This window comes from Podarcis gaigeae (genome assembly GCF_964106915.1).
Source record: "Podarcis gaigeae genome assembly, chromosome: 17".
NCBI lineage: Eukaryota > Metazoa > Chordata > Lepidosauria > Squamata > Lacertidae > Podarcis > Podarcis gaigeae.
Genome location: NC_139694.1, coordinates 33,686,456 through 33,703,541, shown reverse-complemented (window position 1 = coordinate 33,703,541; position 17,086 = coordinate 33,686,456). Strand labels below are relative to the sequence as shown.

General features: G+C 47.5%; 3 protein-coding genes and 1 pseudogene across 6 annotated transcripts in view; 3 read left to right on the top strand and 1 right to left on the bottom strand.

Annotated features, from left to right (window-relative positions):
* Nucleotides 1-6,067, bottom strand: part of LOC310834575 (A.superbus venom factor 1-like) — a 56,929-nt gene extending 50,862 nt beyond the window's left edge. The window contains exons 1-3 of the mRNA XM_083718262.1: nt 5,920-6,067; nt 5,082-5,274; nt 1,627-1,789 (exon numbers count right to left, since the gene is read on the bottom strand). Coding sequence (XP_083574388.1) covers nt 1,627-1,789; nt 5,082-5,274; nt 5,920-5,990 — 427 coding nt within the window. The 5' untranslated portion in view covers nt 5,991-6,067. The remainder of the gene's footprint in view (nt 1-1,626; nt 1,790-5,081; nt 5,275-5,919) is intronic.
* The window catches only part of IL27RA (interleukin 27 receptor subunit alpha), an 818,781-nt gene that overhangs the window by 777,920 nt on the left and 23,775 nt on the right, over nt 1-17,086 (top strand). The window lies entirely within an intron of this gene.
* On the top strand, nt 2,174-4,307 carry LOC310835003 (myb/SANT-like DNA-binding domain-containing protein 4 pseudogene; annotated as a pseudogene). The gene has a single exon. The product of its transcript is annotated as a myb/SANT-like DNA-binding domain-containing protein 4 pseudogene (transcript).
* LOC310835009 (retinol dehydrogenase 8-like) overlaps nt 10,860-17,086 on the top strand; it is a 28,408-nt gene continuing 22,181 nt past the window's right edge. The window contains exons 1-3 of one of the 2 annotated variants that reach the window (XM_083719654.1): nt 10,860-11,147; nt 15,577-15,681; nt 16,890-17,051. In XM_083719654.1, the coding sequence (XP_083575780.1) occupies nt 15,585-15,681; nt 16,890-17,051 (259 nt within the window). In that variant the 5' untranslated portion in view covers nt 10,860-11,147; nt 15,577-15,584. The remainder of the gene's footprint in view (nt 11,148-15,576; nt 15,682-16,889; nt 17,052-17,086) is intronic. The other variant, XM_083719653.1, reaches the window with a different exon arrangement.

Here is a 17,086-nt window from a genome sequence, read left to right as displayed (position 1 = left end):
AGTCCATGGGCAGATAGGGTGAACACAGATGCAGCTGAACACAGAATTGACCTGTGCCTCCATGGACGGCTGTGAGTCCAAAATGACTCCCAGGCTGCACACCTGGTCCTTCAGGGGCACAGTTACCTCATTCAGGACCAGGGTGTCCCCCACACCTGCCCTCCCCTGTCCCCCCAAAACAGTACTTCTGTCTTGCCATGATTGTCTTGGTAGAAGAGAGTCTGCTGGTTCTTTAACAAGTGCAAAACCTGTTTACCAGTGGTAAAAGAGTTGTGATGTGTATGTCTCTCTCAGACAAACTTCAACTTGATCCATGCGACGGTCACCTCCAGGCTTGACTACTGTAATTCGCTCTATGCGGGGCTGCCCTTGAAGCTGTCCCAGAAACTCCAGCGGGTGCAGAATGCTGCAGCGAGGCTCCTCACGGGGTCTCTGCCATGGGAGCATATTCACCCAGTGCTTTTCAAGCTGCAGTGGCTCCCGGTGGAGTACAGGGTCAGATTTAAGGTGCTGCTTTTGACCTTTAAAGCCCTTCATGGCCTAGGACCCTCGTACCTACGGGACTGCCTCTCCCGGTATGCCCCACGGAGAGCCTCAAGGTCCATAAATGGCAACACCCTAGAGGTCCTGGGCCCTAAGGAAGTTAGATTGGCTTCAACCAGAGCCAGAGCCTTTTCAACCCTGGCTCCAGCCTGCTGGAACGCTCTGCCTCATCAGACCAGGGACCTGCGGGATCTGATTTCTTTCCGCAGGGCCTGTAAGACAGTGTTGTTCCACCTGACCTTTGGCTTACAATCAGTCTGATTCCCTCCCCCTCTTTCTTTTTCCTTTCTCCTCCTATGAAGAGATTGCACCCGAATGTTTTAATGTTGTATCTTAATCTTTTAAATTGGATTTTAATCAACTTGTTTTTATCATTGGTTATTAGCCGCCCTGAGCCCAGCGGGGTATAAATAAAATATTATTATTATTATTATTATTATTATTATTATTATTATTATTATTATTATCATTATTACCGTATTTTTCACCCTATAGGACGCACTTTTTCCCCTCCAAAAATGAAGGGGAAATGTGTGTGCATCCTATGGGACAAATGCAGGCTTTCGCTGAAGCCTGGAGAGCGAGAGGGGTCGGTGCGCACCAACCAGGCTTCGCGGACCTCTCCTCAAGCAGCAGGAGCGCTCCCGCTGCTTGCGGAGAGTTGCCTGCATGCCGAAGCCTGCGCGCACTGAGCTCAGCTCTCCAGGCTTCGCGGACCTCTCAGCGAGCAGCGGGAGCCAGCGCTGGGCTCCCACGGCTTGCAGAGAGCTGCCTGTTTGGGGACTGGGGTCGGGGGAAGCTTGGGCCTCCCCCGCCCCAGCCCTGCGCCTGGGGGAAAATAATTTTTTTCCCTTTATTTCCCCCCCAAAAAACTAGGTGCGCCTTATGGGACGGTGCATCCTATAGGGCGAAAAATACGGTAACTGTCTGTTGTGTGAGGTGGGGATCATCCGTTCCTAGCTCTGGTGGCAAGGGAAGGATCTATGAACAGCAGAGATCTGCAGATTGCAAGTAGGTTATCCACTCCAGACCCCTCCTGCAGTTCCAGATAATGTTATGGGAGGGACTCGCAGAAGGCTTTACCTTTGGACCCAGGTGTGTAGATGGTTTTATCTGTCTGGATGAAGAGATATCCACTGTGGAAGGAGACCAGAACCATCCTCTCCAATGTGAACTGAGGACACTTGGCCACAACAATCACATACTGCTTTCGCTTGGAATCCTTCTTCATATCATTGGCAGAAACCTGCAGGGGCAAATCAGGAGCTAAAAATCGGATATCTCCTGGTTTTTGCTTGCAAGGCAAATAGTAGCAAACTCAAATCCCTGCTCAGTAATGGAGCTCAGTAGGTGACCAGTTGCTAATTCTCAGCCTAGTAAAACTTCACAGAATTCTTATAAGACTGGGGTGGGGGAAACAGCACATTCAGGTTGCGAAAGTGCACTGTTTTTTGTAATGTTGGTTTAAAAAAATAAGATGTGGATTTAAAAGAAATAATTATTATTCAATGGTGTACCAGTGGTGTTTAACCCCTACTAAGTTGGCAAAAATGTATAGGACAAGTAACAAACAAAAATAAATTTCAGCAAACCAAAGGAAAGTTTACCTCAGAAACCGATGAGAGAAGCAGCCCTCATCAAAATGCCCACATGAGAAGGCACACACCCATACAGAGTTTTCTGAGGGAAAAGTCAATAAAACAAGCTATGCAGGAGCTAAAGACATTTCATGTTGGAGATGTGGAAAGTTAGGGCATAAAAGTTTTGATTGTAGACCAGGAAAAGAAACATCTAGTTCTAGCACCACACAGAAACAGACATATTGTATCCAGTCTGTGGAGCAGGGCCCAACTAGTCAGGTTGTCAAGGAAACAGAAATGCCAACTAGGCCCAAGCCTGCTGAGGAAGTAGAGGCCGAAGTCGTGCATTGTTATGTGATACAACAAGATAATCTCTTGTTAAAGAACGCTGGAGAGTATATCTGGATAGACGGGAAAAGATATCTCGGGTTAAAGGACACGGGATCGCAAGTCACCATAGTCCACCCGGAAATAATCAGGGATGAGGCCATAATCCCAGGAAAAGTAATGAAATTAAAAGGAATTTCGAAAGAAGCAGAGATCCTAAAGGTGGCAGAAATAGATGTCAGGTTCAAAAATTGGGCAGGGAAGTGGCAGGTAGCCCTTTCGGAAGAAATTCCCGCCCCTGTGCTCATTGGTTGGGACATTTTAGAACATGTGCAGAGTGCTTTCCTAGTTACCAGAGCAAAAGGGAGCCCACAGTCACCCAAGCCTGAGGGGGGGGGATACAGTAGCAGAGTCAGACAATGCTGAAGGACAGCAAGGGGATAATCTGTGTGAGGAAAGAAAAGACACCTTTTTATTTCCTTTGACTAAAAGTCAAACCCCAAGTTTTGCCAAAAAGCAAAAAGAAGATACTGAGTTACAAATGTACTTTGAGGCAGCCAAGTCGGAGAGGCCGTTAACTCCTGAGTGCCCAGAATGGTTTTGTTTCAGCAAGGACCTTTTATATCGAGAAGTCCTTGGCCCACCATGCAGGGGGGGTGAAGAAGTGAAAAGAAAATTAGTAATCCCACATGAATACCGAGGCAAAATCCTGCAGCACGCTCACAACAGTGTATTTGGAGCGCATATGGTATTACACGTACAAAACGGAGAGTGGCTCAAAATTTTTATTGGCCAGGAATGGGGAAGCAAATAAAACAATACTGTCAAGCCAGTGACATATGTCAGAGAAAAGGCACCGGGCAAGACAAAACAAAAGCCAAATTGTGCCCCTTGCCTATCATATCAACCCCTTTTCAACGGTTAGGACTGGACCTGATAGGGCCCTTGCCTAGAGCCAGCAAGCGGGGAAACAGATACATCCTCACCATAGTGGATGAAGCAACCATTAATGAGATGAAGCGGAAGGCTTGGGAGGAGATAGCAGAATGTGTTAATGCTGTTGGTGAAGGAGAGCAAAGGATGGGAACAGAAGTCAAAAGACGATACCTCGATTGGAGGGCCCTTAAGAAACGGAAGTGACTTAAGACCAACATAAAGCTTGTGGGTGCTGGCTTTCACCTTCCATCATCTGATTTGGATGATTCTCTCAACGAAGATATTGATGAGAAAATTGGGTTTCCAACTGAAGCTGGTTTTGAATGGCAGAATATTACAGACTTCGGAGAAGCAGGTGCATCATTAACAGAAATAAAAGTGGAAGAAGAGGAGGAGAATCCACAGAGTTTTGAATTTCCTATTGAGGAAGAAGAAGAGATTCTGTCCTCAGTGTCGCCAGATTCTAAAAAGGAAAGTGACCTTCCTGATTTGGCAATCTAAGCTCTGATCAAGCTAGGCTGGCCTATGAAGATTCTCATCTGCTGAATAGCCTTGAAAAACAGAAGCTGGAGTTAGAGAAACAGCGACTGGATATCGAAGCAAAATGCCTGCAAGTGGAGAAGGAGCACCTGCAGATCGAAAAAGAGCGGTTACGACACTTTGACCTGGAGCATGAGGGGCTTCAACTGGAAAAGGGGAGATTACAAATAGAGCGAGAGAAACTGAGGCTTGAGGCTTTGCATGCTGAGAAACCTGTGCTGGAAAATGACCCCAGCCAGTCAGAAAAACCTGCCTTGCAACCTCTGGATCTAGAAACTGAAAAACTAAAAGTGTGAAAGGATCCTTGAACATTGTGGCGGATGCCTTATCACGAAAACCAGAGAGTGAAGGATAAACAAAGACAAACAATATTTTACTTGTTTATGTATGTATATAGATAGATATATTAAAAAACCCCACATACAAAACTGTTTGATCAACTTTAAGAAGTTAACCCTCCTGAATTGAAACTTCTTAAGAGGGAGGTATGTGACGTTAACATATATGAGAGAGTGCTGGAGGGGAAATAGTTAAATAGGCTGCACAGACAGGACCCAAGGGGGTGGAGTCAGTGGGTCTATAAAGGAGTTCTGGGAGTTAGTTCATTGGGAATTGTGGGTGGGTAGTTGGTTGGTTTGAGTGGTTTGGCTGGTTGGGAAAGGCAGTTGGTAGTAGACAGTTAGGGCAATTGGTCCGTGAGTGTGAGGTGGTAGCAGAGATAGAGAGAGGAACATAAGACTAAGAAAGTAAAGAGGAACACTGTTTGGAAGGCTGTAATAGTTTTGTTTTAAGTCTGAAATAAAATACACTCTTCTTTATGAATTGAAAAGCTGACTGAGACTGAAGTGATTTTACCGGGGAGGACCTGGTTGGTGGCAGCGGATTAGTGGTGTACGGGTCAATAGTCTGTGAGATGACCGGGGGCTCCATACTAATGCCACACCTAGGCTCTGTGGTTTAGACCACAGCACCACCCGTGTCCCTTATAAGCACACACACAGACACCCCCAAAATAACTGACACACAGTGCAGTCCTATGCTAGTAGTACTGTGTTCTACCAGGTTCAGTGTGTATAGGACTGCAGCATGATTTGTGCATGTATAGGACTGACGTGCACAAAATGTCATCATCCCTAATCGTCACTCTGCACCCACCTTTATGGTTGGGGTCACCATCATGCCACTTGCTGGCTCTATGCGAGTCTTGACCATGTACAGGGTGTTTCTCTTCTGTGGGAAGTCATGGACAGAGACGGTGACCTCTGCGTCAAAGTTGGCCCCATGAGCCTCCACCACAATCGTCTCTTCGGTCTCTACCCGCAGGACGCTTGGGGTGATGAGGGAGTAGCTACAGAGGAGAAAAAGCTCACAGTAGTGAGTTTGTTTGGTGCATTTAAATGTCATATGACAGCCCCTCCATGCTGCATCTGCCAGGATGTGTTGTGGGCACTCCTTGCGCAATGGATTTCACCGTTTGTAGTTGTTTGCAGTTCTGCTACTGTTAATCATTGCCACCACTTCTGAGGACCCATTTGCATGGCCCCTCATAGGAGCCAACTCCTAGGGGCTGAGGGGGCTTCACCTCCCCATAAGATATTTGAGGGTGCCAGGACCCCCAAGTTAATGGGCATTGGCCTTCAAATGGTGTGTGTTCACCATGTCATGTGGGGCCTCCCCAATATTCTATTCAAGTTGGCACCCCTGGTGCCCCCCATGGGTGTTGAAATATGTTTGTCTTGTGGCATCTTTGTCCCTTTTAAAGCACACTCCCCCCCCCCCGTTACTTTAGTCAGAGGCCTTATTTTGTAGCAAAAACAAAGTTTTGCGGCACCTTAAAGACAGAATGAATGAAGTGGCTATTGACCCATCACCAAGACATTGATTCTAACTGTGTCTACATGGAAATGAGCACCATTGAAAGAAGTGGGGCTTGTACCCCACTTCTTAAGAAATGTGGTGCTGGTGTGAACTGCTGAAATCAACCTGTACTTACAGTTGGCTGTGAGAAGAAGTCGGGAAAGAGACCAAGAGGGCAGCCACCAGGTAGAGAGCAGTCCCCTCCATGGTGATCTGGAGGAACAGGAGAGGCAAGCTACCGTCTCAGTATTTATCCTCTGAGCCCCCTTCCAAGCCATTGCCCTTTTGCAATCTCTCCATGTTTAATCAGTAAATGGGGAGGAGTTGGAGCAACCTGGCAATTTCAAAATAAACTAGCAAGCCTGTCAAAAACCACAAGGATTTATCTGTGTGTTTTTAAAAACCTGTGCCTCTCCCGAAAATGGCAGTCAAGGGGAAGCAGCAATAATTGCCGATGAGAGTTGTATAAGGGAGTCCTTGGATCACCCCACAATTGCCTAACCTTGGATCCCATAGGTTCAGGTCAAGGGTCACAAACAAAAGACTTCAGCCAGGAGATAGAAGCAAAACAGCGACCTGTAGACCTGATCTTTATTGCTGTGACAAGACTTCTCACTACCACAAAGAGAAGAAGCCCGAAGCCCTGAACAATGGTTACATCAGTATTTTAAAGTTTCCCAAAGTTTCCCATAATACATTTCCAGAAGCATCATCAAGACATCATAGATATGTCACAGAAAAGATGTGGTCCCATGCATGCCACTGTCACTCAAATATACCATATTTTTCTGTGTATAAGACTTCCCCAGGTATAAGACACCCCCTATTTTCTGGGACTCAAAATTAAGAAACTGCACTACAGTGGTAACTTGGGTTACATACGCTTCAGGTTACATACACTTCAGGTTACAGACTCCACTAACCCAGAAATATTACCTCGGGTTAAAAACTTTGCTTCAGGATGAGAACAGAAATCGTGCGGTGGCAGCACAGCGGCAACAGGAGGCCCCATTAGCTAAAGTGGTGCTTCAGGTTAAGAACAGTTTCAGGTTAACAACGGACCTCCGGAACGAATTAAGTTCTTAACCTGAGGTACCACTGTATTCACTATCCGTGTATAAGACGACCCCTTATTTTAAACTTCAAAAATTGAAGGAAAAATATAGTCTTATACATGGAAAAATACGGTAGTCTTTCACGCGTGCTCTATCACAGTACAAACGAAAGCATTTACAGTTCAGTTCCCTGTTCCCTGAGTCCAACAACATCTGAAGCGTCACGTTATCTCTATCCCTGAACAGAGAAAGAAACTTGAGGAGGAGGTAATTCAGAGTAGAGAAATACGGGTATGGTTATGATGACTTTTGCTCAATAAAATGGGCATAAACAACCAAATAAAGAGTTAATTGGGAAATGCTGGTTATCAGCTGGCTTCCAGTAACAGGTCTGGATAGAAATGGAACCTGGACAATCTCCAAAGACATTGTTGCAACACGTCTGCATGTTTACTAGGTCAAATATGCAGTTTAGTTAACTCAAAAGCAAATGCCCTAATACAGTGGTACCTCGGATTACATACGCTTCAGGTTGCAGACTCCGCTAACCCAGAAATAGTACCACAATTATACCACCCCCTGGAGTTTGGAAGGCTGTGCTTCGCAATACATTGCCAGCTCAATTATTTTGAAATGGTTCTTACGACGTGGCCCACAAACTGGTGTTGGGTGTGTCCACTCACACTTGCAAACATATTATAAGCAGAAATCCTTCCTCGGGGCCTTCAGCAAAGAGACATTGACCATGCTTTCTTGAAATTTCCTACTGCAACAGTGAGGACTAGAAATATACTTTATATTTGAAGTGTAATCTGGCATCCTATGAAAGCTCAGTTCCTTACGTCATGACATATAGATTTGAAAGGGAGCAGTATGTACTCTGGAATTCTTTCTTCAAAGCTTGCTGGCTCTCTCTATCTCTCTCTTTCCCCATCCATCTGGCTCGGAGAGTGGAGATGAGAAAACCGCAGTCTCCAGAGTACGCATACAGAAATCTCAGTTACAGTGGTACCTTGGGTTACATACACTTCAGGTTACAGACTCCGCTAACCCAGAAATATTACCTTGGGTTAAGAACTTTGCTTCAGGATGAGAACAGAAATCGTGTGGCAGCAGCAGTGGGAGGCCCCATTAGCTAAAGTGGTGCTTCAGGTTAAGAGCAGTTTCAGGTTAAGAACAGACCTCCGGAACGAATTAAGTTCTTAACCTGAGGTACCACTGTACTGGGTGAGAAATGACTGGTGGTGATAGGGGCTGCAAGTGAGAGTCAGAAAGCATCACAGGTATTTTGAAGAAACCAGTGCCAGGGGTGCCAGGAAGGGCGACAAGGCCCCTCCAAAAATTTTGAGGAGGCTCAAAATTCCACAGTGGCCATGTGCACACACTGCAGGGGGTACTGATGTCACTTGTGCAAGCTGTGTGGCATGCACACAACACATAGCATGCCCTGAGGGATGCGTAAGTGATGTCAGCACTGACACTGGGTGTTGTCATAGAATCATAGAGTTGGAAGGGACCCCAAAAGTCCTCTAGTGCAATGCAGGAATCTAAGCTAAAGCATCCATGACAGATGACCGTCCAACCTTTGTTTGAAAACCTCCAAGGAAGGAGAATCCACAACCTGCCAAGGGAGGAATCCACTGTCGATCAGCCCTTACTGTCAGAACGTTTCCCCCTCGTATGTTTAGTCGGAATCTCCTTTCTTGTAACTCAAAGTCATTGGTTCGAATCCTTCCCTCCAGAGCCAGAGGAAACAAGCTTGCTCCATCTTGTGTGCGGCAGTTTTATTACTGACCTCCTGGCTCCAGCTTCTGACTGATTGTTTGGGTGTGACGCTTGCTGGGAAATCTTGGGCCATTCACAGTTTCTCAGCCTCATCCGTCATGGAAAATGGTTGTGAGAATGACATTTTAATGTATTTTTAATCTTTGTTGGAAGCCGCCCAGAGTGGCTGGGGAGACCCAGCCAGATGGGCAGGGTACAAAAAATAAATTATTATTATTATTATTATTATTAGGGGGTACCATGTAAACTGCAGAACTAGAACCTATCTGCATCTAGCAGCAGTAGCCTCTTGTGTTCACAAGACACATTTCCTTCTCCTGATCTTCTGTTTCTGGACCCCTCAGATGAATCCTAAATGCAGTCTTATCACAGCACGAATCTCCACCGACACTCGGTGATGTTGTGGATGTAGTATTAGGACTCAAAAGCAAGAAAGTCATATTATAACAAATCTTTTAAGCAGAACTCTTTCCCAGTCTGCATCTGCATTGAAATTATTATTTTTGCTTGTGCGTCTGCTGCCCTGGGCTATTTTGGGAGGAAAGATAATAATAGCAATAACAATTTTGTTATCCCTGGAAAGCGGCACCTGTTCAGTTCCTGCCTGTGATGCACCTTTTAAAGGCACAAGAGCACTGCCAGAGAAAAAATGAGTGATAATTTTACAATGGTTCTAAGGCAGGGGTGGGTATTTCTAGCTGGCTCTCACAAGCTCTCCCTAGGCCACATTCCTAGTTGTCTCTACTTAAGAAAAGTCATACAAAAATGTATCACCAAAATTACTACTCCAGATTAAGGAGTAAAAAAAATATCATATGAACTGATAAGGTCCTTTTCCTTATGTCTCCTCCACCATAGGTCCCGAGGTCAGCAACACAAGAAGGGGCCTTTTTTGCCGTGGCTCCATTTGTGGAATGCCCTCCCCAGGGACGTTTGACTGGCACCTTCATTATACACCTTTAGGCACCGGGCAAAAACATTCTGATTAAACATCTATGGCATTTAAAATGGGGGGGTTGCATTGTTTTGTCTGCAATTATGCTATGTATTGTTGTGTTTTTATACTGTTAGGCACCCTGTGATCCTCGGATGAAGAGCAGTGTTGTTGTTGTTTAGTCGTTTAGTTGTGTCCGACTCTTTGTGACCCCATGGACCAGAGCACGCCAGGCACTCCTGTCTTCCACTGCCTCCCGCAGTTTGGTCAAACTCATGCTGGTAGCTTCGAGAACACTATCCAACCATCTCGTCCTCTGTCGTCCTCTTCTCCTTGTGCCCTCAAACTTTCCCAACATCAGGATCTTTTCCAGGGAGTCTTCTCTTCTCATGAGGTGGCCAAGGTATTGGAGCCTCAGCTTCCGGATCTGTCCTTCCTGTGAGCACTCAGGGCTGATTTCCTTCAGAAAGGATGGGTTTGATCTTCTTGCAGTCCATGGGACTCTCAAGAGTCTCCTCCAGCACCATAATTCAAAAGCATCAATTCTTTTGCGATCAGCCTTCTTTGTTGGCAATGTGATGTCTCTGCTTTTTAAGATGCTGTCTAGGTTTGTCATTGCTTTTCTCTCAAGAAGCAGGTGTCTTTTAATTTTGTGACTGCTGTCACCATCTGCAGTGATCATGGAGCCCAAGAAAGTAAAATCTCTCACTGCCTCCATTTCTTCCCCTTCTGTTTGCCAGGAGGTGACGGGCCCAGTGGCCATGATCTTCATTTTTTTGATGTTGAGCTTCAGACCATATTTTGCGCTCTCCTCTTTCACCCTCAATATAAGGTTCTTTAATTCCTCCTCACTTTCTGCCATCAAGGTTGTGTCATCTGCATATCTGAGGTTGTTGATATTTCTTCCGACAATCTTAATTCCGGTTTGGGATTCGTCCAGCCCAGCCTTTCGCTTGATGAATTCTGCATATAAGTTAAATAAGCAGGGAGACAATATACATTTAATTAATGAAACTGTTGTTGTTGTTAAGTATAACAACAACAAGCTAGCGCAGGATCCTGTTTCCCCAGCGCCAACCATATAATCCGGGAACCCTCCCAAGCAAGGCATGAAGCCTATAGCGCCCCACTCTGGCGCGCAGCTGTCTCTAGGCGCGGAACATCCGCGGAGCTCTCGGGCTCGTCCGCTCCTCCTCCGCGATTTCGCTCTCTAATCGCCTTCCTAAGTTACCAACAGGCTGCGCTCCGAGCGCGGCGCAGCCTCCCTTTCCTCGGCCGAGGAAGGCGGGGCGGCGACAGGGAGGAGGAGAAGGAGGAGCCGGACCTCGCCGGGGAGGACGGGACTACAACGCCCGGCGTCCTCCGGCTCGGGGCGGGCTCGCTTGTCCTTCGATCGCCGGGCTTGAGGCTGAATTTGGGGAAGTGAGCGAGGGGCGGCTGACTCCGGAGGCGAGAGGCTTGGCTGGTGCGCGGGCGAGCGCCCGCTTCTGCGCTTTTGGAGAGGTGGGCGCTGGGGTCATATTTTTTGTTGTTGTGTCTCTCTCCTCACCTTTCTCAACGAGGGATCGTGCGTAAAGAGGGGCGCGAGAGGTAGGTAGGTGCCCGGCGGCGGGGTGGGCAGCAGCATGGCGCAGGAAATCTCCCAGCCAGGAGGTGCCCCCCGCCTTCTCCAAGGCACGACCGGGCTGCAGCCGGCTGGGGCTTGCATAGCCTCGGGCTGCGTGCGCGCCTTGGAGAGGTGGCAGATAAAGAGCTTGCGGCTGTTGCGTCCGCGCCCCAGCCTGGATTTATCCGGGGTGACCGCTAGGCTGGAAGGTCCCCCCCCCACCTTTTTTCCTCGGCCTTTTCCGCTCGGTGAGGACACCCTGTAATCCCCCATGACGTGGCCAGTAATCGCCCTGCCGCCGCCTGCTGCTCGCCGGCTGGCTGGCGCGGCGCTGGGTTGCCAGGTGGCGGGGCTCCTCCGGTGTCTTCGGAGCTGCTGTTTGCAGGAGCTTTCCCCATCACTCTCCTTGCCCGGGCCTGGAAAAGAGAACCTGTAGCTGCTGCACAGGAGCCCCTGGAGAACGAGGCAGGCCGAGGCCGGTTTCCGATTTCCACTTGCTTATCTGCCTACACAGTTTCCACAGACGGGTAGCAACGAAAAGAACAAAGGGCAATGCGGCACCTTTCCGTTTATTACGGCGTGAACTTTCATAGACTGCTGGGGTCCCTTCTGCACAGGGATGCACGAGCTGCTTGAGAGGGGATCTTAAGCTTTTGTGCTGCTGCACCCCAAAATAAGTTTTGGGCTGCATCACACCATGCAACCTGTGATCCTCGCTGCATGATCCCTAACTTGTGGCACACACTTTTAACAGTGCACCTCCATGCTGCACTTCGGAATAAGGGTCTGGATATTTTTTTACTCCCAAGTAAACAGGGCACCCCACATGATGCACCCACAACACTGGGAGACCATCCCCTACTGTGCTCTAGCTAGCATTTCTTTGGGGGGACAAGTCACTCTTCAGCATGCTACCCAATGCCAGTAATTACCAGTATTAATAAAGTCTGGGTGTGCATCAAAATAAGCATTGATATATCTGTACCACCAGGAGCCTACAAAGTGCCACAGTCCAGGCCACTTTTTGTGGGCATGTTTTGCAAGGACAGTCTTCTGAGTCTCCGTTGACCATTTTATTGGAGAACTCATGTTTTGCTTTAAATTGCTAAGCAAGTTGCAACATTTCTAAATGTTTTAATTTCCTTCAGACAAGCCCCGATTGCTTACCCAGGTCTCCCTCCTTTTAACAATCTTATGTATTTCATGTTCTGTAACTTTCTACTGACGGTCAATGGGCTGTAAATAAAGCCTATGTTCATTCAAATTATAAAGAATGTGAATCTTAGGTTGTGTACTCCTACATCCAAGCTTTGAATCGCAGCAGACGGCATATCCACAGCAGTTGATGTCCGTGTAATTAAGAAATTGTGAGTTAGCAAGCCTGAATATAATTTGGGCTGTCTCAAGGGACATCGAGATGCCTCCACATTTTCTCCAGGCCAAGGCTTTGTTTTGTACAAGTAGCTCTAAGGCATGATGACACAAAGCCTGTTTTCTTTTCTTTGCAATACATACACCAACAAATATGCAGTTGGGAAGGGCAGGGAGGGTTTTGTAGCCCAATTGCAGTCTTGGACCACCCCTCATCATACACTTCTGTTTGCTGGGTACTGTTTCTCCCCTGAGCACTTGTGCCTTAGCATCTTGTTTTTGCCCAGATCTCATAGATTTGAAGAATAGAACTGCAGGGTTGGAAGGGACCCCATGGGTCATCTAGTCCAACCCCCTGCAGTTCAGGAATCACTGCTAAAGAATCCCTGGCAGATGGCCATCCAATCTCTGTTTAAAGAGCCAGTGTGGTGTAGTGGTTAAGAGTGGTAGACTCGTAATCTGGGGAACCGGGTTCGTGTCTCCGCTCCTCCACATGCAGCTGCTGGGTGACCTTGGGCTGGTCACACTTCTCTGAAGTCTCTCAGCCCCACTCACCTCACAGAGTGTTTGTTGTGGGGGAGGAAGGGAAAGGAGAATGTTAGCCACTTTGAGACTCCTTCAGGTAGTGATCAAGCAGGATATCAAATCCAAACTCTTCTTCTCCTCTTTAAAAACTTCTTAATGAAGGAGAATGCCCCACCTTCCCAGAGAGTTTATTCCACTGTCAAACAGCTCTTACCCTCTTATTCTATATGATTCGTACAATTTGAATCCATTGGTTTGGGTCTTACCCTATGGAGCAGCAGAAAACTAAGCTTGTTCCACCTTCTGTGTGACAGCCCTTCAGATATTTGAAGATGGCTATCATACAGCTCTCAGTCTTCTTCAGGCTAAACAGTACCCAACTCCCTCAACTGTTCCTCATAAAGCTTGACCAGTGGTTAGGTGTGATGTGAATTGTAGTCCAGCAGGTATCTGGAGGACAATCACATCAGGAGGTCCTGTGGAAAAGACCCCGTGTTACCCAGCTAGATTGGAGAAGACCACACAGACTCCTCCCATCCAGCGAGCCTCACCTGTTGAACCAGGCTGTGTGCAAAGAGACCGGTCCTGGTCCTTGATCCGGCAGCTTTATTTCCAAACCCTCTTCTATAATGCTGAAGGATGAAGCAGGGGAATGTGTCTTGAGTGGTAACAGCACACCATATGCTGCATGTCACCAGTACAGGCAGCTAAAGCGCTCTGGAGATATTTCCGATGACCACTGACCCGATCTGCAATGGAAAACTAGCTCAGACACATCTCAGGTTAGTCTGAAACTCCATGTGGGAGCTTTAACAAGTCACAGCAGCATTTTAGGCCTTGGAACTCTGACTCAGCATATAATGTATATAATAGCCCCCTGTTTTCTTATTTAAGGGGTACTGTTTAAATACAGCATTAATAATCCCAGCTGAAAATGTTCACTACGAGGATAGAGAGAGTTGTGGAAAAATGGACTGGGTAAGGGTGACGAAGGAGCAGCCAGACTGGGTGGTGTGAGATGCAGGCTCCAGGGACGACCCAAAGCTGTGTTTGGTTTAGTTCAGCACTTGTCTTTTATGCTGTACAGAATACAGGCAGGGTCGTTTTACTAAGAGCAATGCACACCGTTTGTAAATGGATTATAGAGCTCTCTGAAGTAATGTTAGAGTAATAATCTGATTTCCACTTTGAAGAAGGAGAGAAGAGGCTCACAAGCAGAGGAGGAATCAATTGGTTATGTTAAAAGGGTAAAATGGGAAGAAAGCTGGTGTGCTCTGGCTTCTACACCCTCAGTCCACCGGCGGTGGAAAGTGTGTCTCTGGGGGTGTCAAAAGTTACCAGACTCTCTCCCTGGTTCTGCCCAGGCTGCTCTGTTGGCAAATCAGACAGAGCAAGGGTTATGACTAGTGGCCACCCATTCCCAGTTTGGCGCAGAAAGTGGTACCTAGTGACAGTAGACTAAGAACTGTTTGCAGTAAACAGCTCCAGAAGTCACACTTTGTTCAGTGGGGCTTCCTTTCAGGAAAATGTGCAGCCTACATATTTAAAGCCCTTGTTTGCAGGGCCTCTTTTTCTGTGGTAGATTCCTGCTTATAGAACACTCTCCCCTGGAAGGCTCGCCTGGCACCTTCATCACATATCTTTATGTGCCAGCAAAAGCAATGCTCTTCTCCCAGGCCTTTGGCAAATTAAACAATCTATGGCCTTTTAAATTGGGGGGGGCAGGGGTTATTGTTTCCGTTTGTTGTGATGTTATGAGTTTGTTGTGTATATAATATTGTAAACCGCCTCGTGATCTTGAGGTGAAGGGCTGTGTATAAATTTAATAAATAATAAGTAATTCAGATACCGAACTGCAATGTATTTTGCATGCCTTTCTGCTCCGTAAAATGGGTGTGGGGAGGCAGTTAGTGTTTGAAGCCTTAAAGGATTATTGTGCCCTAAATGTATGTACCAATTTTCATGGTGATATCTGTTACACAGGGTTCTGTGGCTTTGCAAGGCGTCTTGAAAACAAGTTTAGGGGGGTTAGGGGGGAGAAAACGCTGCCTCTCTTATTCAAATATCTCCCTGTCAAATCCTGGATAGTATATAATCCAGCAACAGCTGAAGGGCACCGTGTTGGCTTCCCCTGTTTTAGGGGGAATGACCTTGAGCCAGTCATTGACACCAGAAACATAAAAGTTACTCTGTCGTCTTTTCACCTAGTCACAAGTGTTGTGATTTCCTCTCTATCCCTTGGTCCAATATTTGGTGATGTAGGTAAGACCTATATTGCTTCCAGCCCAGCCCACAATAATGCTTAGCATGGACCTGTTTTTTAAGTGTTCAGAGCACTTAAAACATTCCTAGCAGAGGTGGCATTTGAGTTGGGACAGCTTGATCTCTCTCCACCACAGAGCTTCCAGAAACCGTCAGAGTGAAGAGATCCAATCCTAGCATCCTTTGAACCGTATCCCATGGTTCTCCCCGCACTTCCTCAGGATTTCCTCTGATTTTCTCCTCTCCCTTCCGCAGGCAGTAAGATGGCCGTTCGAAATGTACTCGTGACAGGCTGCTCTTCCGGCATTGGCCTCGCCCTGGCGGTGCGTCTGGCCAGAGACGAGCTGAAGCGATTCCGAGGTGAGGAACTGCCTGGATCCAGGGACCAGCTGGTAGGGAGCAGGGAGGGAACAGTGCAGCTCCTTGGAAGAATCAGAGCAATGGATTACGTTCTTCATTCCTGAGCCTACTGCTGCATTCAGTCCCCGCCAGGCTTTGCACCCAGAGGTGCTTTTCGGGTTCTACACTGAGGTGTGGGTGTCTCAGATGGAACTGCAGTTTAAACATGCAAAACTTTGGCACTGGTATAAGAGTATATAAAGCGGGTGGGTTAAAAAGCCATTTCCCTGTCAAGTCCTAGTCTTGTTTTCTTCCTGACAAGTTACCGTATTTTTCGCTCTATAGGACGCACCCGAGCAAAGGACGCACCTAGTTTTTAGAGGAGGAAAACAAGTAAAAAATATTTTGAATCAAATCAGTGTCGGGGCTGAAGGGGGAAGCCCGGGGTTTCCCCATAAAGCCCCAACATCCCCAAGCTAGAACAGCGAGACGCTGCGCAGCGCTCCGTGTCTCTGTTCTAGCTTTGGGGACAGCCTTTCACGCCTCCGCAGGGCAGTGGGGTGCCTTCAGCCCGCTGCCCTGCGGAGGCTTTGCGCAGCTAACCCCGAAGCCTTTGGAGCGCAGCGAGACCTCAAGTTGCGCTCCAAAGGCTTCAGGCGGCTATCCCTGAAGCCTGGAGAGGGAGAGGGGTTGGTGCACACCAACCCCTCTCGCTCTCCAGGCTTCAGTGAAAGCAACGCATAGCCTCCAGAGCGCAGAGGGAACGCTCCCTCTGCGCTTTGGAGGCTTTGTGTTGCTTTTGCTGAAGCCAAGGAGCCTGCATTCACTCCATAGGACGCACAAACATTTCCCCTTCATTTTTGGAGGGGGAAAAGTGTGTCCTATAGAGCGAAAAATGTGGTAGTTTTCCTATATGCAGTGAGGAAAACCCACGTGTGCAGATCTCTGGCTTTTGCCTCTTCCACTTTTGTGGAGACATTAGGCATTCAGTCTTGCACCTGCAGCCTGAAGTGGAACATGGCCTTGGTTGCTGCAGTTATTGTTTGGTATCCTGAACACCTTTGAGCGTTGTTAGATGCCTTCCCTAACAGAGGAGTATCTTGGAGTACTAACTCTAGTTGGTGCATGCCCCCTGCCAAACCCCACAGCCTTGAGTATTCCTGAAAGAACTCACCCCTCATCCTCAATATCCCAGTGGTGTCATGTAACCCTTTCCCCTTGCTCCCTAGTTATTGCCACCATGAGGAATTTGGAGAAGAGTCAAGAACTGGTGAAGCATGCAGGGCCTGTGCTGGAGAAGACTCTGGAAATCAAGGAGATGGATGTGACCAGCGAGGAATCGATCCGACGCTGTGTGGGCACCATCCCCCAGCGCAGGGTGGATGTGCTTGGTAGGAAAAATGTTCCCCTGCAGCCTCAGTATTGG